This window comes from Oratosquilla oratoria, chromosome 16 (genome assembly GCF_046742065.1).
Source record: "Oratosquilla oratoria isolate Oo_2021 chromosome 16, ASM4674206v1, whole genome shotgun sequence".
NCBI classification, from domain to species: domain Eukaryota; kingdom Metazoa; phylum Arthropoda; class Malacostraca; order Stomatopoda; family Squillidae; genus Oratosquilla; species Oratosquilla oratoria.
The window spans coordinates 11,840,389-11,858,266 of record NC_134792.1 but is presented as its reverse complement, the minus strand read 5'-3'; the positions used below and the strand labels follow the sequence as shown (position 1 = coordinate 11,858,266).

At 31.3% G+C, this 17,878-nt stretch overlaps 1 protein-coding gene across 1 annotated transcript; it reads right to left on the bottom strand.

Annotated features, from left to right (window-relative positions):
- Window positions 1–7,715: 7,715 nt before the first annotated feature.
- On the bottom strand, window positions 7,716–17,878 carry LOC143033552 (uncharacterized). The gene is made up of 3 exons (XM_076199045.1): window positions 17,852–17,878; window positions 8,394–10,120; window positions 7,716–8,150 (listed from the first exon to the last, which is right to left on the bottom strand). Exons 1-3 carry the CDS (start codon window positions 17,876–17,878, stop codon window positions 7,859–7,861), a joined length of 2,046 nt encoding a protein of 681 aa, XP_076055160.1. The 3' UTR covers window positions 7,716–7,858.

Below are 17,878 nucleotides of genomic sequence, written 5' to 3'. Positions count from 1 at the left end.
AGTATGTTCTAAAGTTAAGATTATCGGAATAATCCAAACTTGTACACATTAAAGTTTTCATTAATACATTGTCTAAATTTGTCATTATTGGTATATTTCTATACATGTAATTCTTAGTATATTCTAAACTTGTCATTTTAGTATATTAAACGTGTCATTATTAGTATATTCTGCACTTGTTAATTTACTATACGTGTCATTATTATTATATTCTAAATTTTCATTATTAGTATGTTCTAAATTTAACATTATTGGTTTATTATAAATTTGTCACTAGTAGTTATATTAGTTATCATTAATATTTCCCAAATAACGTTCACCTTAGTTATTATTAATATTTTCCAAATACAACTTACCATTAGTATATTCTAAACATGTCATTATTAGTACATTCTAAACTTGTTATTATTAGTATATTTTAAATTATTTATTATTGCTACGCATTATCATTAATACTAACTTCAAAACTTCTCAATATTAGTAAAATCCATACTTTTCATTATTAGTACATCTTAACCTTGTTATTATTAGAATATTCTACACTTGTAATTATCAGCATATACTAAACTTTCCTTTATTAGTACGCAATAAAGTAATGACTAATAGTGCCTTTTCAACTTGTAATTATTTTCATCATTAGTGGACATTAAGTCATCATTAATAGTACCTTCTAAACTTGCCATTATTTGTATATTTTAAACCTGTCGTTATTAGTATAGCTATTAGTATATTCTAAACTCTCTTTATAAGTACACATTAAAGTTATCATTTAGATTATTCCAAATTGTACACATTAACCCGTGGATGCACGATTTTTTTGTTTAAGGAAATATGCACCGTGGGGTCAATTTGACCCCAACCTCTTTTTTAAAGTATTTTAGCATATTAAAGGTAAATAAAATATTTCTAGTGTTAATATATATATCCAATACCCGGTATATAAAGAGAAACATCACTTCAAAACAAATAATATATAATGAACCAATGTACAAATATATGCGCTTGAAGGTAAGTAAACTCTATAGATAGTGAAAGAAAATATTTTCTCTAATATCACATCAAATTATAGTTAGAACTAGTAAACCGGAATGAACATATATATTTAACATCCGGAATGTAAAGAGAAACATCACAAGCTTCTTGATACCATAAAAGCAAAACAAATAATATGTTATGAAACAATGTACAAGTATATGCGCTTGAAGGTAAACTATATAGATAGTGAAAGAAAATATTTCCTCTAATAGCACATCAAAATAAAGTTAGAACTAGTAAACCGGAAAAAAAACTAATAGTTTATGACACCTCATTAGCACACATGTTACAGGAAATGACCATATGATTTGGGCATATGAACTGTTTACACTGTCCACATTTTTTACTCGTCTTCTTGTCATCAGCTCTATATAACATGTCCTTATTAAAATATTGTAAACTTGTGATTATTAGTACATATTAAAGTTATAATTAATAGTGCCTTTAAGATTGTCATTATAAACTTGTCATTGTTCGGATATTCTAAACTTTCATTATTATTATATTCTAAACTTGTCATTACTGGATTAGTACACCTTAAAGTTGTCTTTATTAATATACATTAAAGTTATTATTAATAGTACCTTGTAAACTTATATGCTAAACTTGTCATTATTTGTACAAATTTTTTTTTATCATTAGTAGAACCTTCTAAAATTATCGTTATTAGTATATTCCACACTTCTCATTATTTCTAAACATTAAAGTTACCTTTAACAGTATCTTCTGAACTTGTCAATCTTAGTATATTCTAAATGTCATTGTAAGTATATTCTAAACCTGTGATTATTAGTACATATTAATGTTATCATTCGTTCTATCTTCCATACATGTCATTATTAGTATATTCTAATTTTTTCATTATAAGGACTTATTAAAGTTATAGTTAATAGCACCTTCTTAATTTGTCATTGTTAGTACATTGTAAACTTGTCATTATTAGTACACATTAAACTTATCAATTATAACACCTTCCAAACTTGTCAGTATTAGCGTATTCTTAAATTTTCTTTTAAATTTTCTTTATTAGTATTTTCTTTATTAGTATTTTCTTTATTAGTATTTCTGTATTAGTATTTCTTTATTGATACATATTAAAGTTATTATTAGTAGTATCTTCTAAACTTGTCATTACTTGTATATTCTAGTATTAATAGTACACATTAAGAGTACTTTCTAAACATCATTATTAGTATAATCTAAACTTGTCATTATTAGTACACATTAACGTTGTTATCAATATTACCTACTTAACTTGACATCATTAGTATATTGTAAACTTGCCTTATCAAAAATATCTTTAGTACATGTTAAAACTATCATTAAAGGCATCTTCCTAACTTTTTTTTATTTGAATACATTAGAACACATTGAAATTACTATTCTAAACTTGTCTTTACTTCTATATTCTAAACTTGTACACATTAAAGTTATTATTACTAGTATCTTTAATCTGATCATTATTAGTATGTTCTATAATTATCATTATTAGTACACATTAAAGTTATCATTAATAGCACTTTCTATTCGTATAATCTAACCATTAGAATATTCTAAACATATCCTCATTGGCATGTTCTAAACTTTTCATTATTAGTGCTTATTAAATATATTCTAAACATGGCAATATTAGTGTATTATAAAGTTGTCATTATTATCATATTCTAAACTTGTTAGTATTAATACACATGGTTAGTAGCACCTTCTAAAGTTGTCATTATTCGTATATTCTAATCTTTGTCATTATTAGTACACATTACAGTTATCATTGATATTACCAACTAATATATGTAATTATCACTATCTTCTACAATTGCCATTATAAGTATATATTAAAGTTATCATTAGTAGTACCTTCTAAACTTGTCCTTATTAATATATTCTAAACATGTGATTATGAGTACATATTAAGAGTTATTAATAGTGCTTTCTAAACATGTAATGATCTTTCATATTCTAAGCTTGTCACTATTGGTACACTTAAAAGTTATCATTATTACTATACATTAATCTTACCATTAATAATACTTTCTAAACTTGTCATTATTAGTATATTATAAACTTACCCGTAATAGTATATTCTCAACTTTCATAATTAGTACACATTAAAAGTTATCAGTAACTGTACCTTGCATTATAAGTATATTGTAAACTTGTCACCTTAAAGCTATTATTAGTAATACCTTCTAAAGTTGACATTATTTGTATATTAAAAAATTCCCATTACTAGCATATTCTAAATTTGTCACTATTAGTATATTCTAAACTTATATTACTAGTACACATAAAAGTTATCTTTAATAACACCTTCTAAACTTGTCATAATTAGAATATTATAAATTTGTCCTTATTGATACACATTATGATATTCTATAGTTGTCATTGTTAGTATATTATAAACATTTCATTATTAGTACAAATCAAATTATTCAATATTAGTACATATCAAAGATTTAATAGAACCTTCTAAAATTGTCATTATCAAAACATATTAAAGTTATTATAAATATAATTTTCTAAAATATTGATTATTGGTACACATTGTATATATCTTTAATAGTATTATCGACAATATTTATTATTAATATATTCTAAACTTCTCATATTAAAGTTATCATCAATAGTTCCGATTGAACATGTTATTCTTAGTATATTCTAAACTTGTTACTATTAGTACATATTAAAGTTATCATTAAAAGTATATTCTAAACATGTCATTACTAGTATTTTGTAAATTTTTCACTATTAGTACTCATTAAAGTAATTATTAATACACCATAAAGATTTTACTAAAAGTACCTGCTAAACGCTATACGTTTTTTCTAAATTTCCCATTTTATTATAAATTAAATTTGTCATTAACATATAAACTAGTCATATTCTAAACTTTTCATTATCATTTCACATAGATTTTATCTTTAATAGTGCTTATCAAACTTGTCATTATTTTGATATTCTAAACTTCTCATTAATAGTATATACTAAACTTATCACTATTAATAAACATTAAAGTTATCCTTAATAGTACCTTCTAAACTTGGTATTATTAGTATATTCTAAGCTTGTCGTTATTAGTACATGTTAACGTTATCAATTATAGTACCTTCTAAACTTACCCTTATTAGTATATAGTACTTTGTTTATATTATTATACATTAAAGTTATCATTAATAGTACCTTCTAAAAGTTGTCATTAAGGCACCTTCTGAACTTATCTTTACTTGTATATTACAAAAATTCTATTTTTAGTGTACTAACTTTAATGAGTCCTAATAATGACAAAATTAGAATATACTAATAATGTCATGTATGGAAGATAAAACGAATGATAACTTTAATATGTACTAATAATCACAGATTCAGAATAACTAATGTGTACTAGTAATCAGGGTTTACAATATTTTAAAGATGATATGTTTAGAAGGTTACATTAATGATAACGTTAATGTGTAGTTTGAAATATATTAATAATGTCAGGTTTAGAAAATACTAATAATAGCATAGTAGATGTTGCTATTAATGATAACTATAATACTATAACTATAACTATAATACTATAAAACTATAATAATAATTAGTTTTGATTATACTAACAATGACATGTTTAGAAGACACTACTAATAACTCTAATATGTACTAATACTCAAAAGTGTAAAATATACTAATAATGACAAGTTTAGAATAATGATAAACTCGGAATATATTATTATTACCAAGTTTAGAATATACTAATAATGATAAGGATACAAGGTCCTAGTAATGATAACTTTATTGTACAGTATACTGATAAAGTTTAGAATACCGAAGATGATATGTTTAGTATATTTGAATATACTAATAATAATAAGTTTAGAATATACTAATAATGAAAGTTGAATATCCGAAAAATGACAAAACTATAATGACAATTTTAAAGGCACTATTGATTATAACTTTAATGTGTACTAATAATCACAGGTTTACAAAATTTCAATAATGACATGTTTAGAAGGTTACATTAATGATAACGTAAATGTGTAGTAATAATAACACGTTTGAAATATATTAGTAATGCAAGGTTTAGAAAATACTAATAATAGCATAGTAGAAGTTGCTATTAAAGATAACTATAATACGTACTAGTAATTAGTTTTGAATATGTATTACCACTCAAAAGTTTAGAATATACTAATAATGACAAGTTTAGGATAATTATAAACTCTGAATATATTATATTACCAAGTTTAGAATATACTAATAATAGTAATGATACAAGGTCCTAGTAATGATAACTTCAATGTATACTAATAAAATAAACAATGCCAAAGAAGATATACTAATAGTGATGTTTCGAATTTACGAACAATGACAACTTAAGAAATTATTGTCAGTGATAACTAATGTGTACTAATAATGAGGGTTTAGAATAAGCTTTAATGGGTACTAATAATGACAAGTGTTGAATATACCAATAATGACAAATTTAGAATATGCTAATATCGTCAGGTTTAAAATATACGTGTAATGACAAGTTTAGAATACACCAATAATAACAAATTTAGAAGGTGTTATTAATAAAAAATTGAGTATGTACCAATAATAACGAGCTCAGAATATACTAAGAATCACAAGTTTAGAATAATGACATAATTAGAGTATACTAATGATAAGCTTAGAAGATAATATTTATGATAACTTTAATGTGTAAAAATTTAGAATATATTGATAATGGCAAGTTTAGAAATTACTATAAATGACAACTTTAGAAGGTTCTATATATGATAGCTATAATTTGTACTAATAATGACAAGTTTAGAACGTACTAATAGTGACAAACTTAGAATAGTGTTATAAATAAAAACTTTAATGTCTTCTAGTAATTAATGTTTGGTATATACTAATAATGACAAGTTTAAAGGCACTATTAATGATAACTTTAATATGTACTAATTATCACATGTTTACAATATTGTAGTAATTTAAAGTTTAAAAGGTTATATTAATGATAATGTTAATGTGTAGCAATAATGACACGTTTGAATTATATTAATAATGCAAATTTAAGCAAATACTAATAATAGCATGATTAGAAGTTGCTATTAATGATAACTATAATACGTACTAATGATGATTAGTTTTGAAAAAAATAGCTAACAATGTCATGTTAAGGAGCCAGTAATAATGATAACTAACTTGTACTAATACTCACAATTTTAGAATATACAAATAATGACAAGTTTTAAATAATTATAAACTTTGGAATATATTAGTATTGCCAAGTTTAGAATATACTACTTCTTTGTCGCGGCTAGTGCCGCTTAAATTGTTTTTATCGGCTTAAGAAACCTGCACAGCGAAGCTATAGCGGTAATCCCCTACCACACTCCTGGCCAAATGGCCACTTCCGGAAGGGAGTGTGTGGTTGGACATTCCGCATAAATCATCGGAAATTTAAAATTCCCGGCTCTGTGCAGGTGGCGCAAGCGTCTACAACCCCACCTCCCCCTCCCTATCCCCTCCCTTCTCACTCGGCTGCACGGATTGAGCCGTCACTTCAATGAGAAATGAAGGCTTCGCCTGTGGGAGGAGGGAGGGACCCTAAATCTGTGCAGGTTTCTTAAGCCGATAAAAACAATTTAAGCGGCACTAGCCGCGACAAAGAAGTATTATCGGCTGAGAAGAAACCTGCACAGCGAAGCTATGCATGAGACGAGGATAGGTGGGAGGAGAAGGTGAAGCCCAAATTGTAGTCGAGGACAGGGCTCAAGCCGTTATTACGTGTGTCTCGTATGGGAGACTATTCATCTTATCATTCAGTAGAGGGGAGACAAAAAGCATCAAGTACTTATATCGATATCAATATCAATATCAATATATATATATATTCATTTATTTGTTTATTTTTATAAAAATAATATTGTACAATTTACATAGTGCATAAATTCTATGTAGAATATTGTATCTTGCTCAGCGGTTCCTGGGCCTTCCCCTACCCCTCGGTCGCCCTTTGCCCCCCTTCTTTTGCGAAGAGAGGGGTGGAGCCGTTCCCATGGCGACACATGGGACAGGGGTGATCGAGTGGTAGAGATACCGTGTCCTGAAGGAAGTTGCTGATGCCCAGCCCCCGAGGTCCTGCACCCGTTCCACAGAGTGGGTGCGGAGAAACGCCAGCGATGCCGCGAGGCCTCTGATGTTGTGGGCGTGGGGGGCATGGCCCGGGTCGGCCTTCTCTATAACGCGGCAAAGTAGACGCGCCAGGGACCTCGGGGTTAGGGGGTTCCGAGATTTCGAATTGTAGAAGAGATGATCCTCGGACACCCCTTCCGTGCGTTCCACGTAGTCTTTAAACGCACGGACCGGGCACAGCGGGTGTGGGTTTCCTTCCTCCAGGAAGGATGGTATTCTGATAGGGCTAATCATGTCGTCCGCCTGCTCATTCTTGGCTAGGAATGTAGGTGATGGAGCGAGAGTTAGGGCAGAGCAGTCCTCCTCCAGTTTGGAGAAGGACTGGTGGCGGGTGATCGCCGCCAGCTGTGACCCCCTGTAACCCGTAGCCAGGGCGAGCAGAAAGACGGCACGTTGAAGGAAGTGTTCCTCCTCCATGATGGTCCCTTCGAACGTCAGGTACTGCAGAACACGATGCAAGGACCAGGCTAGGACCGGCTGACGTCTCGGCTCTCTCGAGGCGCGGATCCCCTTCATTAGAAGGTTTCGCGCCCTTTGTGGCACTCTGATGTTCATGCCGAAGCAGAGTGGATCAGCGAGGGCTGCGTAGTGAGCCGATATCGTCGCCGGTGCCCTGTTGGTGGTGTCAGCTAGCCAAGACAGGAAGTCCAGAACTGTGCTAGCGGAGATGGTCACTATCGCGTGTCTCCGAAGGTTGGGAGGGTTGTTGGATCTGGATGACGGTCGGGACCGTAGCGAAGACGCGGTCTGTCGCTTCCTGGTCGAACAGACCACGGGAAAGGGGAGCTGCTCTCACCACGCCCCGGCGAGCTATCTCCGGGGCCGACCGCGCTGCAGACTGACGAGCTGCCAAACGAGCCGCGGTGAAGGCCCTCGCTGCTGGGGGTAGGGCTGATGACGCCATGTTGGCTGTACCCTCTGCCACGGTAGAGAGTGCCGCCAGGGTGTCTCTGCATACAGAAAACACGCGAATCAAATTAGTAGGGCGAGAAGGATCCCGATCCCCGGAGGGTGTAATAAAGTCACATCGCTCAATTGTAGAACGTATAACATATGCGAGGCCGAGGTCGTTTCCGAACGACCTCGTCCTCGGGCGCTAGTCAAGAGGCTCCGTCCTGGGTGAAGACGCTACCTGAGCGTCTCTCGCCAGGACAGGTCTGGACCCTCTGTATAGATTGAAATATCCCACTCACCTCAATTCTTCCCGCGGGAAGTCCTCAAAGCTCGTGGCGAGCGTCGTCAGCCAGTTCCTCATCATCGCGATTGCCGTGACGGTCGAGATGGTAGAGGCAAGGTCTTGTCTGGTCGAGGCCTCCGTCGTCAGCAACTTAGCCTCCGGTTCACTAAGTTGATGGGGGAGGGCGGGGTCCCTGCCCGAGTGCCATAAGCAATCGCGCAGGCCCTCCGGCGCGAAGGGTGGTGGCAGGACGACGGGGAATGATGAAGGGATATGCCGTCGAGGAGGAACCGTCTTGGGTTGGTCTTGGGCCCGCTCGAAGAGAGCAGGGATGTCTAAGGCCTTCTCCCCTTTCTCCTGCGGGAACCAGGCGTTTGGGGAGAGTGCTACCGCCGGCGAGTCCCCCGACCTGTCGACAAACATATGCCCATCAGGGTTTAAACGAGGGTTCTCCAGGAGAGCACCTAATGCGTCCAGAGTGTTAGAGGTGGAAATCCTGGAGGGCGTGGAGGCCGGGGCGGAGAGGGGTCGAATCTTATATAGAACCTTAGCCCCCTCCTCGTCGTTGGCCCACTTTAGGATAACGTCATCTCTCCTCCTCCAGCCCTCCGGTAGCGAGTAGTCGGGAGACCAGGCCACTAGCTTGTGGCCTTCTCCAAACGAGTACTCCCAGGACCGGGGAAGGTCACACCATGAGAAGGGGCGGAACTCAAAAGAGTCCGTCATGGTAGGAGGATAAGGTAAAGAAGAACTGTAGTGGTCCTCCACCCCGTCCAACCCGACGGACGTCTGATTGGGGGGCTCCTCCTGAGATGGGCCTTCTAGTCCTATACCTGTCGCCGGCACGGAGGGGCGGAGGGAAGGACCAGGAGGGAGAGTGGGAGGGGGGGCTAGAGCCGTAGGTTCAATAGGAGGTTGCTCTGGAGAGGGGTGCGTTATGATTTGCGCGGCCTGAAAGGCCGGATAATGTGATAGGGCCGATTCAAGGACGGGGCCTATCAGGGACGGAAGGAGGGCAGCCACTTGGGCAGCCAGAGTTCCCTCTCCCCTCGTTTCGTCCTCCGGCTCCCTGCCCTTGTGGGATTTACGGCAAGGAAAAGGAGAGCGAGGAAGGGAGGGTAAGTTGGGGGGAGAGGCTGTGGAGGGTGGGGACAAGCTGAGCGTCCTGGACCTCGGTGAGGCAGACCTCTTTTTCGAGCGAGATTTCCTGCCGGGTTCACGCGAGTGAACTAGGGAGGAAGACGAGTTCGTGGGGGTGCTTGACAAAGCAAGCCGTAAGGGTTTTAAGGACCCTTGATGGTCGGATGTATGGGGCTGCCGAGAGGCCTGAAGACGCTCGGGGACACCATACTCCGCAACATCAGACTCGTCCCCTTGTACTCCGAGAGGCCCAGGTTGTGCACCAACGGAAGTCTCGGAGACATAGGGAGACGGATGGCGAGGGCGAACGAGGCCCAATTCCACGCCTAACGCCGGATCCGCCCACACCAGGGAGGGGTCGTCAGCGGATTTCAATTTCCGAGCTCTGCGCCATGCCTCCCGAAGGAGTTCGAGGGCGGCTAGCTTGGAACGGGTTTTGGGAGGAGCAGCACGAATCTCCTCAACCCGCGCTTTGCACACAACGCAGGCTAGGGGGTTAAAGCCAGCTTGTGAGAAACAAGGGGCATGGCGGGAGCAGAGGTCGTGGTGGTCGTCTGACGAGATCCTGGCTGTGCAGCCGGATTCCACACACAAGCGTTTGGTCTGAAAATAGAATAATGATAATCATAGACGGGGTGTCCCAAAGGTGTCTGGACACAACACCGAAGGGGAAAAACTGCAGGAGAACAGGTAGGGCTCCCTACGAGAACACAAGAGCACGAGCAGGAACCAGACTTACCGGCATGAAAAGAAGGTGGGTTGTTGAGTGACCGACTCGTCTGGTTCCGCGATGCTAAGTGACGGCTCAATCCGTGCAGCCGAGTGAGAAGGGAGGGGATAGGGAGGGGGAGGTGGGGTTGTAGACGCTTGCGCCACCTGCACAGAGCCGGGAATTTTAAATTTCCGATGATTTATGCGGAATGTCCAACCACACACTCCCTTCCGGAAGTGGCCATTTGGCCAGGAGTGTGGTAGGGGATTACCGCTATAGCTTCGCTGTGCAGGTTTCTTCTCAGCCGATAATAATAATGATAAGCTTACAAGGTCCTAATGATGACAACTTTAATGTGTAGTAATAAGGACAAGTTTAGAATTATAAAAAGATATGTTAGTATTTACTAATACTGATATGTTTCGAATATACGAACAATGACAATTTTAAAAAGTAGTGTTAATGATAACTTTAATGTGTACTAATAATGATGGTTTAGAACATACAAATATTGACAAGCTTTAATGTGTACTAATGTCAAGTGTAAAACATACTAATAATGACAAATTTAGAATATGCTAATAATGTTAGGTTTAGAATATAAGTATAGAATAATGATAAACTTTGGAATATATTAGTATTACCAAGTTTAGAATATACTAATAATGATAAGTTTTTAAGGCCCTAATAATTATAACTTTAATGTGTACTAATAACGACAAGTTTAGAATACCAAAGAAAATATGTTTATTATTTACTAATACTGATATGTTTCGAATATAAGAACAATGACAACTTTAGAAAATATTGTTAATGATAACTTTAATGTGTACTAATTATTAGGGTTTAGAACATACAAATATTGACAAGCTTTAATGTGTACTAATAATGACAAGTGTAGAATATACTAATAATGACAAATTTAGAATATGCTGATAAAGTCAGGTTTAGAATATACTTGTAATGGCAAGTTTAGATTACACTAATATTTACAAATTTAGAAGGTATTATTAATGATAAATTTAATGTGTACTAATAATAGCGAGTTTAGAATATACTAAGAATGACAAATTTAGAATAATGATATGTTTAGAATATACTAATGATAAGCTTAGACGATAATTATTATGATAACTTCACTGTGTACAAGTTAATCATAACAAGTTTAGAAATGACTAATAATGACAACTTTAGAAGGTACTATATATTATAAATTTAATTTGCACTAATAATGACAAGTTTAATAATGATAAATTAAAATATGATATCAGTGAAATCTTCCATGTCTTCTAATGATTAATATTGGGATATACTAATATTGACAAGGTACTGTTAATGATCATTTTAATGTGTACTAATAACAAGCTTGGAATATATGAATATTGACATCACTAGAAAATATTGATGATATCTTTAATGTGCACTAATAATGACATTTATAATATACTATTAATGATAACTTTAACGTGTACTAATAAAGAGAAGCTTTTAATGATAACTTAAATATGTATTAATAATAACAAGTTTATAATATACAAAAATTGACAAGTATAGAGGGTACTATTGATAATAAAATGAATGTGTACTAAAATGACACATTTAGAAAGTATTAATGATAACTTTAATGTCTAGTTACAAAGACAAGTTTATAAGGTACTATTAATGATAACTTTAATGTGTACTAATAATGACAAGTTTATAATGACAAGTTCAGAAAGTACTATTACTGTAAACTTTAATGTAATCCAATAATGACAAATTTAGAAAACTCCAATAATGAAAAGTTTAAATTATACTAAAAATGAGATGTTTAGAAGGTACTATTAATGATAACTTATATGGCAAATGGCAAATGGTGACAAACTTAGAATATACTAATAAATAGTTAAGAAACTACTATTAATGATAACTTCAATGTGTACTAATACTGTCAAGATTATGATATGCTAATAATCAAAATAAAATAAATTAATGTGTACTAATGTTGAAAAGTTTAGAATATATAAAAATGGCGTGTTTAGAAGAAAACTTTAGAAGATAAGTTTAGAATATACTGATAATGACAAGTTTAATATAATGATAATAATGACGATTTTAGAAGGTACTAATATACAGTAATAATGACAAGTTCAGAAAGTACTATTACTGTAAACTTTAATGTAATCCAATATTGACAAATTTAGAAAACACCAATAATGAAAAGTTTAAATTATACTAAAAATGAGATGTTTAGAAGGTACTATTAATGATAACTTATATGGCAAATGGCAAATGATGACAAGCTTAGAATATACTAATAAAAAGTTAAGAAACTACTATTAATGATAACTTCAATGTGTACTAATACTGACAAGACTATGATATGCTAATAATCACAATAGAATAAATTAATGTGTACTAATGTTGAAAAGTTTAGAATATATAAAAATGGCATGTTAGAAGATAAGTTTAGAATATACTGATGATGACAAGTTTAATATAATAATAATAATGACGATTTTAGAAGGTATTAATATGTGCTAATGTGGTTTAGAATACACTAAAATAGGATTTTTGTAATATACAAGCTATTAAGGTACCTTAATGACAACTTTTGGAAGGTACTATTAATGATAACCTTAATGTGTACTAATATGAACAAGGTACTATATACTAATAAGGGTAAGTTTAGAAGGTACTATAACTGATAACGTTAACTTGTACTAATAACGACAAGCTTGGAATATACTAATAATGACGAGTTTAGAAGATACTACTAAAAATATCTTTAATGTCTATTAATAGTGGTAAGTTTAGTATATACTATTAATGAGAAGTTTAGAATATCAAAATAATGACAAGTTTGGAAATCTATGCGAAATGACAATGAAAAGTTTAGAATATGACAAGTTTACATGTTAATGAAAAATTTAATTCACAATAAAATTGAAAATTTAGAAAAAACGTATAGCGTTCAGCAGGTACTATTAGTAAAATCTTTAATGTGTATTAATAATTACTTTAATGAGTACTAATAGTGAAAATTTTACAAAATACTAGTAATTACATGTTTAGAATATACATTTAATAATAAATTTAATACTCGTATGCACTAATAGTAACAAGTTTAGAATATACTAAGAATAACATGTTCAGTCGGAACTACTGATGATAACTTTAATTTCAGAGGTTTAGAAAAAGTTAATAATGAATATTGTCGAAAGTACTATTAATGATATATACAATGTGTACTAATAATCAAAATTTAGAAAATGATAGTTATAATAACTTTAATATGTTTTAATAATGAAAATTTTAGAAGGTTCTATTAAATAACTTTGATACGTACTAATATCGAATGATTTGATTTGTACTAATAATGAAAAGATTATAATATACTAACAATGACAACTATAGAATATTATTTATAATAACTTTAATATGTTTTAATAATGACAATTTTAGAAGGTTCTATTAAATAACTTTGAATGATTTGATTTGTACTAATAAAACATTAAAGTTTACATTATACTTATAATGCAAGATATAGTTAATGATAATTTTTATGGAAAGACTAGAATATACCAACAATGACTTTAATGTGTACTAATAATGATTTTTTTAATATAATAATAACGGTAAGTTTGTAATATACTAATAATGACTAGTTTAAAAGATATATTAATAATGCATTTAATTTTGACAGGTGTACTAATAATGAGAAGTTTGCAATATACTAATAAAAAGAGGTTTAGAAGGTATAGGTATGTGCTAATAATGGAAAGTTTAGAATATACCAACAATTACAAGATTAAAGGGTACTGTTCAGGATAACTTTAATTTGTACTAATAATAAGCAAGTTTGTAATATACTAATAAAGACAAGTTTAGAATGCACTCTAACTAATAAATTTAATGTGTACTAATAATAAAAAGTTTAGAATGTGGTAATGATAACAAGTTTAGAATGTACTATTAAGATCTTTAATGACAAGTTTAGAACATAGTAATAATAAGAAGCTTAGAAGGTACTATCATTGACAAGTTTAGAATGTACTTATAATAAAAAGTTTGGAAAATATTTTCAACGTTAATGTTATACTAATAAATACAAACAAATACAAAAACTACAAAATACAAAAAATAAAAATAAATAAATAAACATACGAAAATTACAAAACAAATAGAAATACAAGTACAAATGCATATACAAATACAAATGCAAATACAAATACAAATACAAATACAAATACAAATACAAATACAAATACAAATACAAATACAAATACAAATACAAATACAAATACAAATACAAATACAAATGCAAATACAAATTTATAAGCTATTTATAATAACTTTAATGTGTTCTGAAAATGAAAAGTTTAGAACATACCAATAATGATAGCTATAATGTGTACTAGTAATGTGTACTAGAGAGGTTAAAGGTACTATTAATAGTATCTTTAAAGTGAACTAATAATTACATATATAGAGTATACTAATATTAAGTTTAGGATATACAAATAAACGCCGGGTAGGTACTATTATTGATAACTTTAATGTGTACCAATAATGAGATGTTTAGAATATACTAAAAATGACCATTTTATACGGAACTATTTATGATAACCTTAAAGTTTAGTAATAATGAAAATTTAGAAAGTACTATTAATGATAACTGAAGAGTTTATAATATACAAACAATAAAAAGTTTAGAATAGAAAATAATGACAAGTATAGAAGAAACTAATATTGACATGTTTAAAATATAGCAATAGTGATATGTTTAAAAGATCCTATTAAATGATAACTTTAATGTCTACTAATAATGGCACTTAATAATAAGAAGCTTAGAATGTTAATGAAAGTTTATAATATACTAGTTAAGACAAGTTTAGAATATACTAATAATAACAAGTTGAGAATTTACTAATAATGATAAGATTAAAAGGTTCTCTTAATGATAAATTTAATGTGTACTAATAATGGCAAATTTGGAATATACTAATAATAAAGATTAGAATATACAATAAGTTGACTAATAATGACGAGTTTTGAATATACTAATAATGGTGTGTTTAGAATATACTAGTTTAAATTATAATAATAATGACAAGGTATGATAACTTTAATATGTACTAATAATCACAGGTTTAGAATATACTTACAATGACATTTAGAATATACTAAAATTGACAAGTTTAGAAGATACTGTTAAAGGTAACTTTAATGTTTAGAAATAATGACAAGTGTGGAATATACTAATAACGATAAGTTTAGAAGGTTCTACTAATGATAACTTTATTTTGTACTAATAATGACAAGTTTAGCATATAAGTTTACAAGGTACTATTAATGATAACTTTAATTTGTATTAATGAATACAAATTTAAGGTGTACTAATCCAATAATGACAAGTTTAGAATATAATAATAATGAGTTTAGAATATACTGATAACAATAAGTTTAGAATATACTACTAATGAAAATTTAGAATATCCGAACAATGACAAGTTAATATAATTAATTATAACTTTAATATGTACTAATAATCACAAGTTTACAGTATTTTAATAATGACATGTTATATTAATGATGACGTTAATATGTAGTGATAATGACAAGTTTGAAATATATTAATAATGCAAAGTTTAGAAAATACTAATAATAGCAAATTAGAAGTTGCTATTAATGACAAGTATGATGCGTACTAATAATAAGTCTTCAATATGACATGTTTAGAAGACACTACTAATGATAACTTTAATATGTACTAATACTCATAAGTTTAGAGTAGACTAATAATGACAAGTTTAGAATAATGGTAAACTCGGTATATAATATTATTACCAAGTTTAGAATGTACTAATAATGATAAGTATTGAAGGTCCTAGTAATGATCATTTTAATGTATACTAATAAAGTTTAGAATAACAAGAAAGATATGTTTAGTATTTACTAATAATGATATGTTTCGAATTTACGAACAGTGACAACTTTAGAAAGTATTGTTAATGATAACTAATGTGTTACTGACAAGTTATGTGTTATGTGTTATGTGTTAATGACAAGTCTAGAATATCCCAATAATGACATATCTAGAATATGCTTATAATGTCAAGATTAGAATACATTAATGATGACAAATTTAGAAGATATTATTAATGATAAATTTAGTATGTACTAATAATAACGAGCTTAGAATGGCAAGATTAGAATAATGACATGTTTAGAGTACACTAACGATATGCTTAGATGATATTTATGATAACTTTAATGTTTAGAATATATTAGTAATGACAAGTTTAGAAATTACTAAAATGACAACTTTAGAAAGTTCTATATATGATAACTATGATTTGTACTAATAATGACAAGTTTAGAACGTACTAATAAAGACAAATTTAGAATGTACTATAAATAAAAACTTTAATGTCTTCATATAATTAATGTTTGGAATATACTAATAATGACAAGTTTAAATGCACTATTAATGATAACTTTAATATGTACTAATAATCACAAGTTTACAATATTGTAATGAAGAATCCCTCCAGAATGTTAAGAACTACTTACCATACGCCGAAAATGTAGTTATCATGGGTGATCTGAATGGACACATTGAAAAAGATTGCAAAGGATTTGGTACGGGTAGAAAAGCATATAGCAAAAATACTCCGACAAGCCTCACCTTAAATCGCATAAGATTTTTCAGAGATGTAAAAAACATAATATTGATGTCATGCAGTTCAGACCACAGGCTAGTTGTGGGCAAACTGGAACATGCCAAATCAAAACCTCTTAAGAGTATAGGCATAAAACAATTTTTGAACAAATATATTCCAATGCAGATTAAGAGATAATAGAGCCGAAGATGCTGGAAGAGAAGGTTTGGTAAGTCGCCTTCCATTCGGCGATTACAAGACTTGACAAAGAAGTTATGCAATACTTATACAGTTGGAAGTACCTTCTAAACTACTCATTATTGGCATATTATAAAATTGTTTATATTAGAAGTCATTAAAGTTGTCATTAAAGTACTTTAAACTTGTCATTATTAGTATACTTTAATGTTGTTATTAGTATATTTTCACATTATTATTATTAGAATATATCAAACTTGTCATTATCATCATATACTAAATTCATCGTTACTAGTATGCTCTAAAATTGATATTATTATTATTATTAATAGCACGTTCTAAATTTTTTGTTATGAGTACGTTCTAAACATGTCATTGCTAGTACACATTGAAGTTATAATTAATAATACCTTCTAAACGCGTTATTATTAGTACCTTGTAGTTTTGTCTTTATTAGTACACATTAAAATGAACAGAAAGAGTACCTTCTAGCCTTATTTTTACTACTACATATTAAATTGATAAATTATACTCCTTTCTAAACTTATCATTAATACCTTGAAAATTTGTCAATACATTAAAGTTATCATTACAACACATTCAATAGTATAGGAGTACCTTCTTAAATAGTCATTGTTAGTATTTTCTAAACTTGTCATTATTAGAACACCTTAAAGTCATCATTAATAGTATCTTCTAAACTTCTCATTATTAGTATATTTTAAACTTGTCATTATTAGAACACATTAAAGTTATCATTTATAGTACCTTTCATCTTACCTTATTTGCATATTCAAAATATGTCAT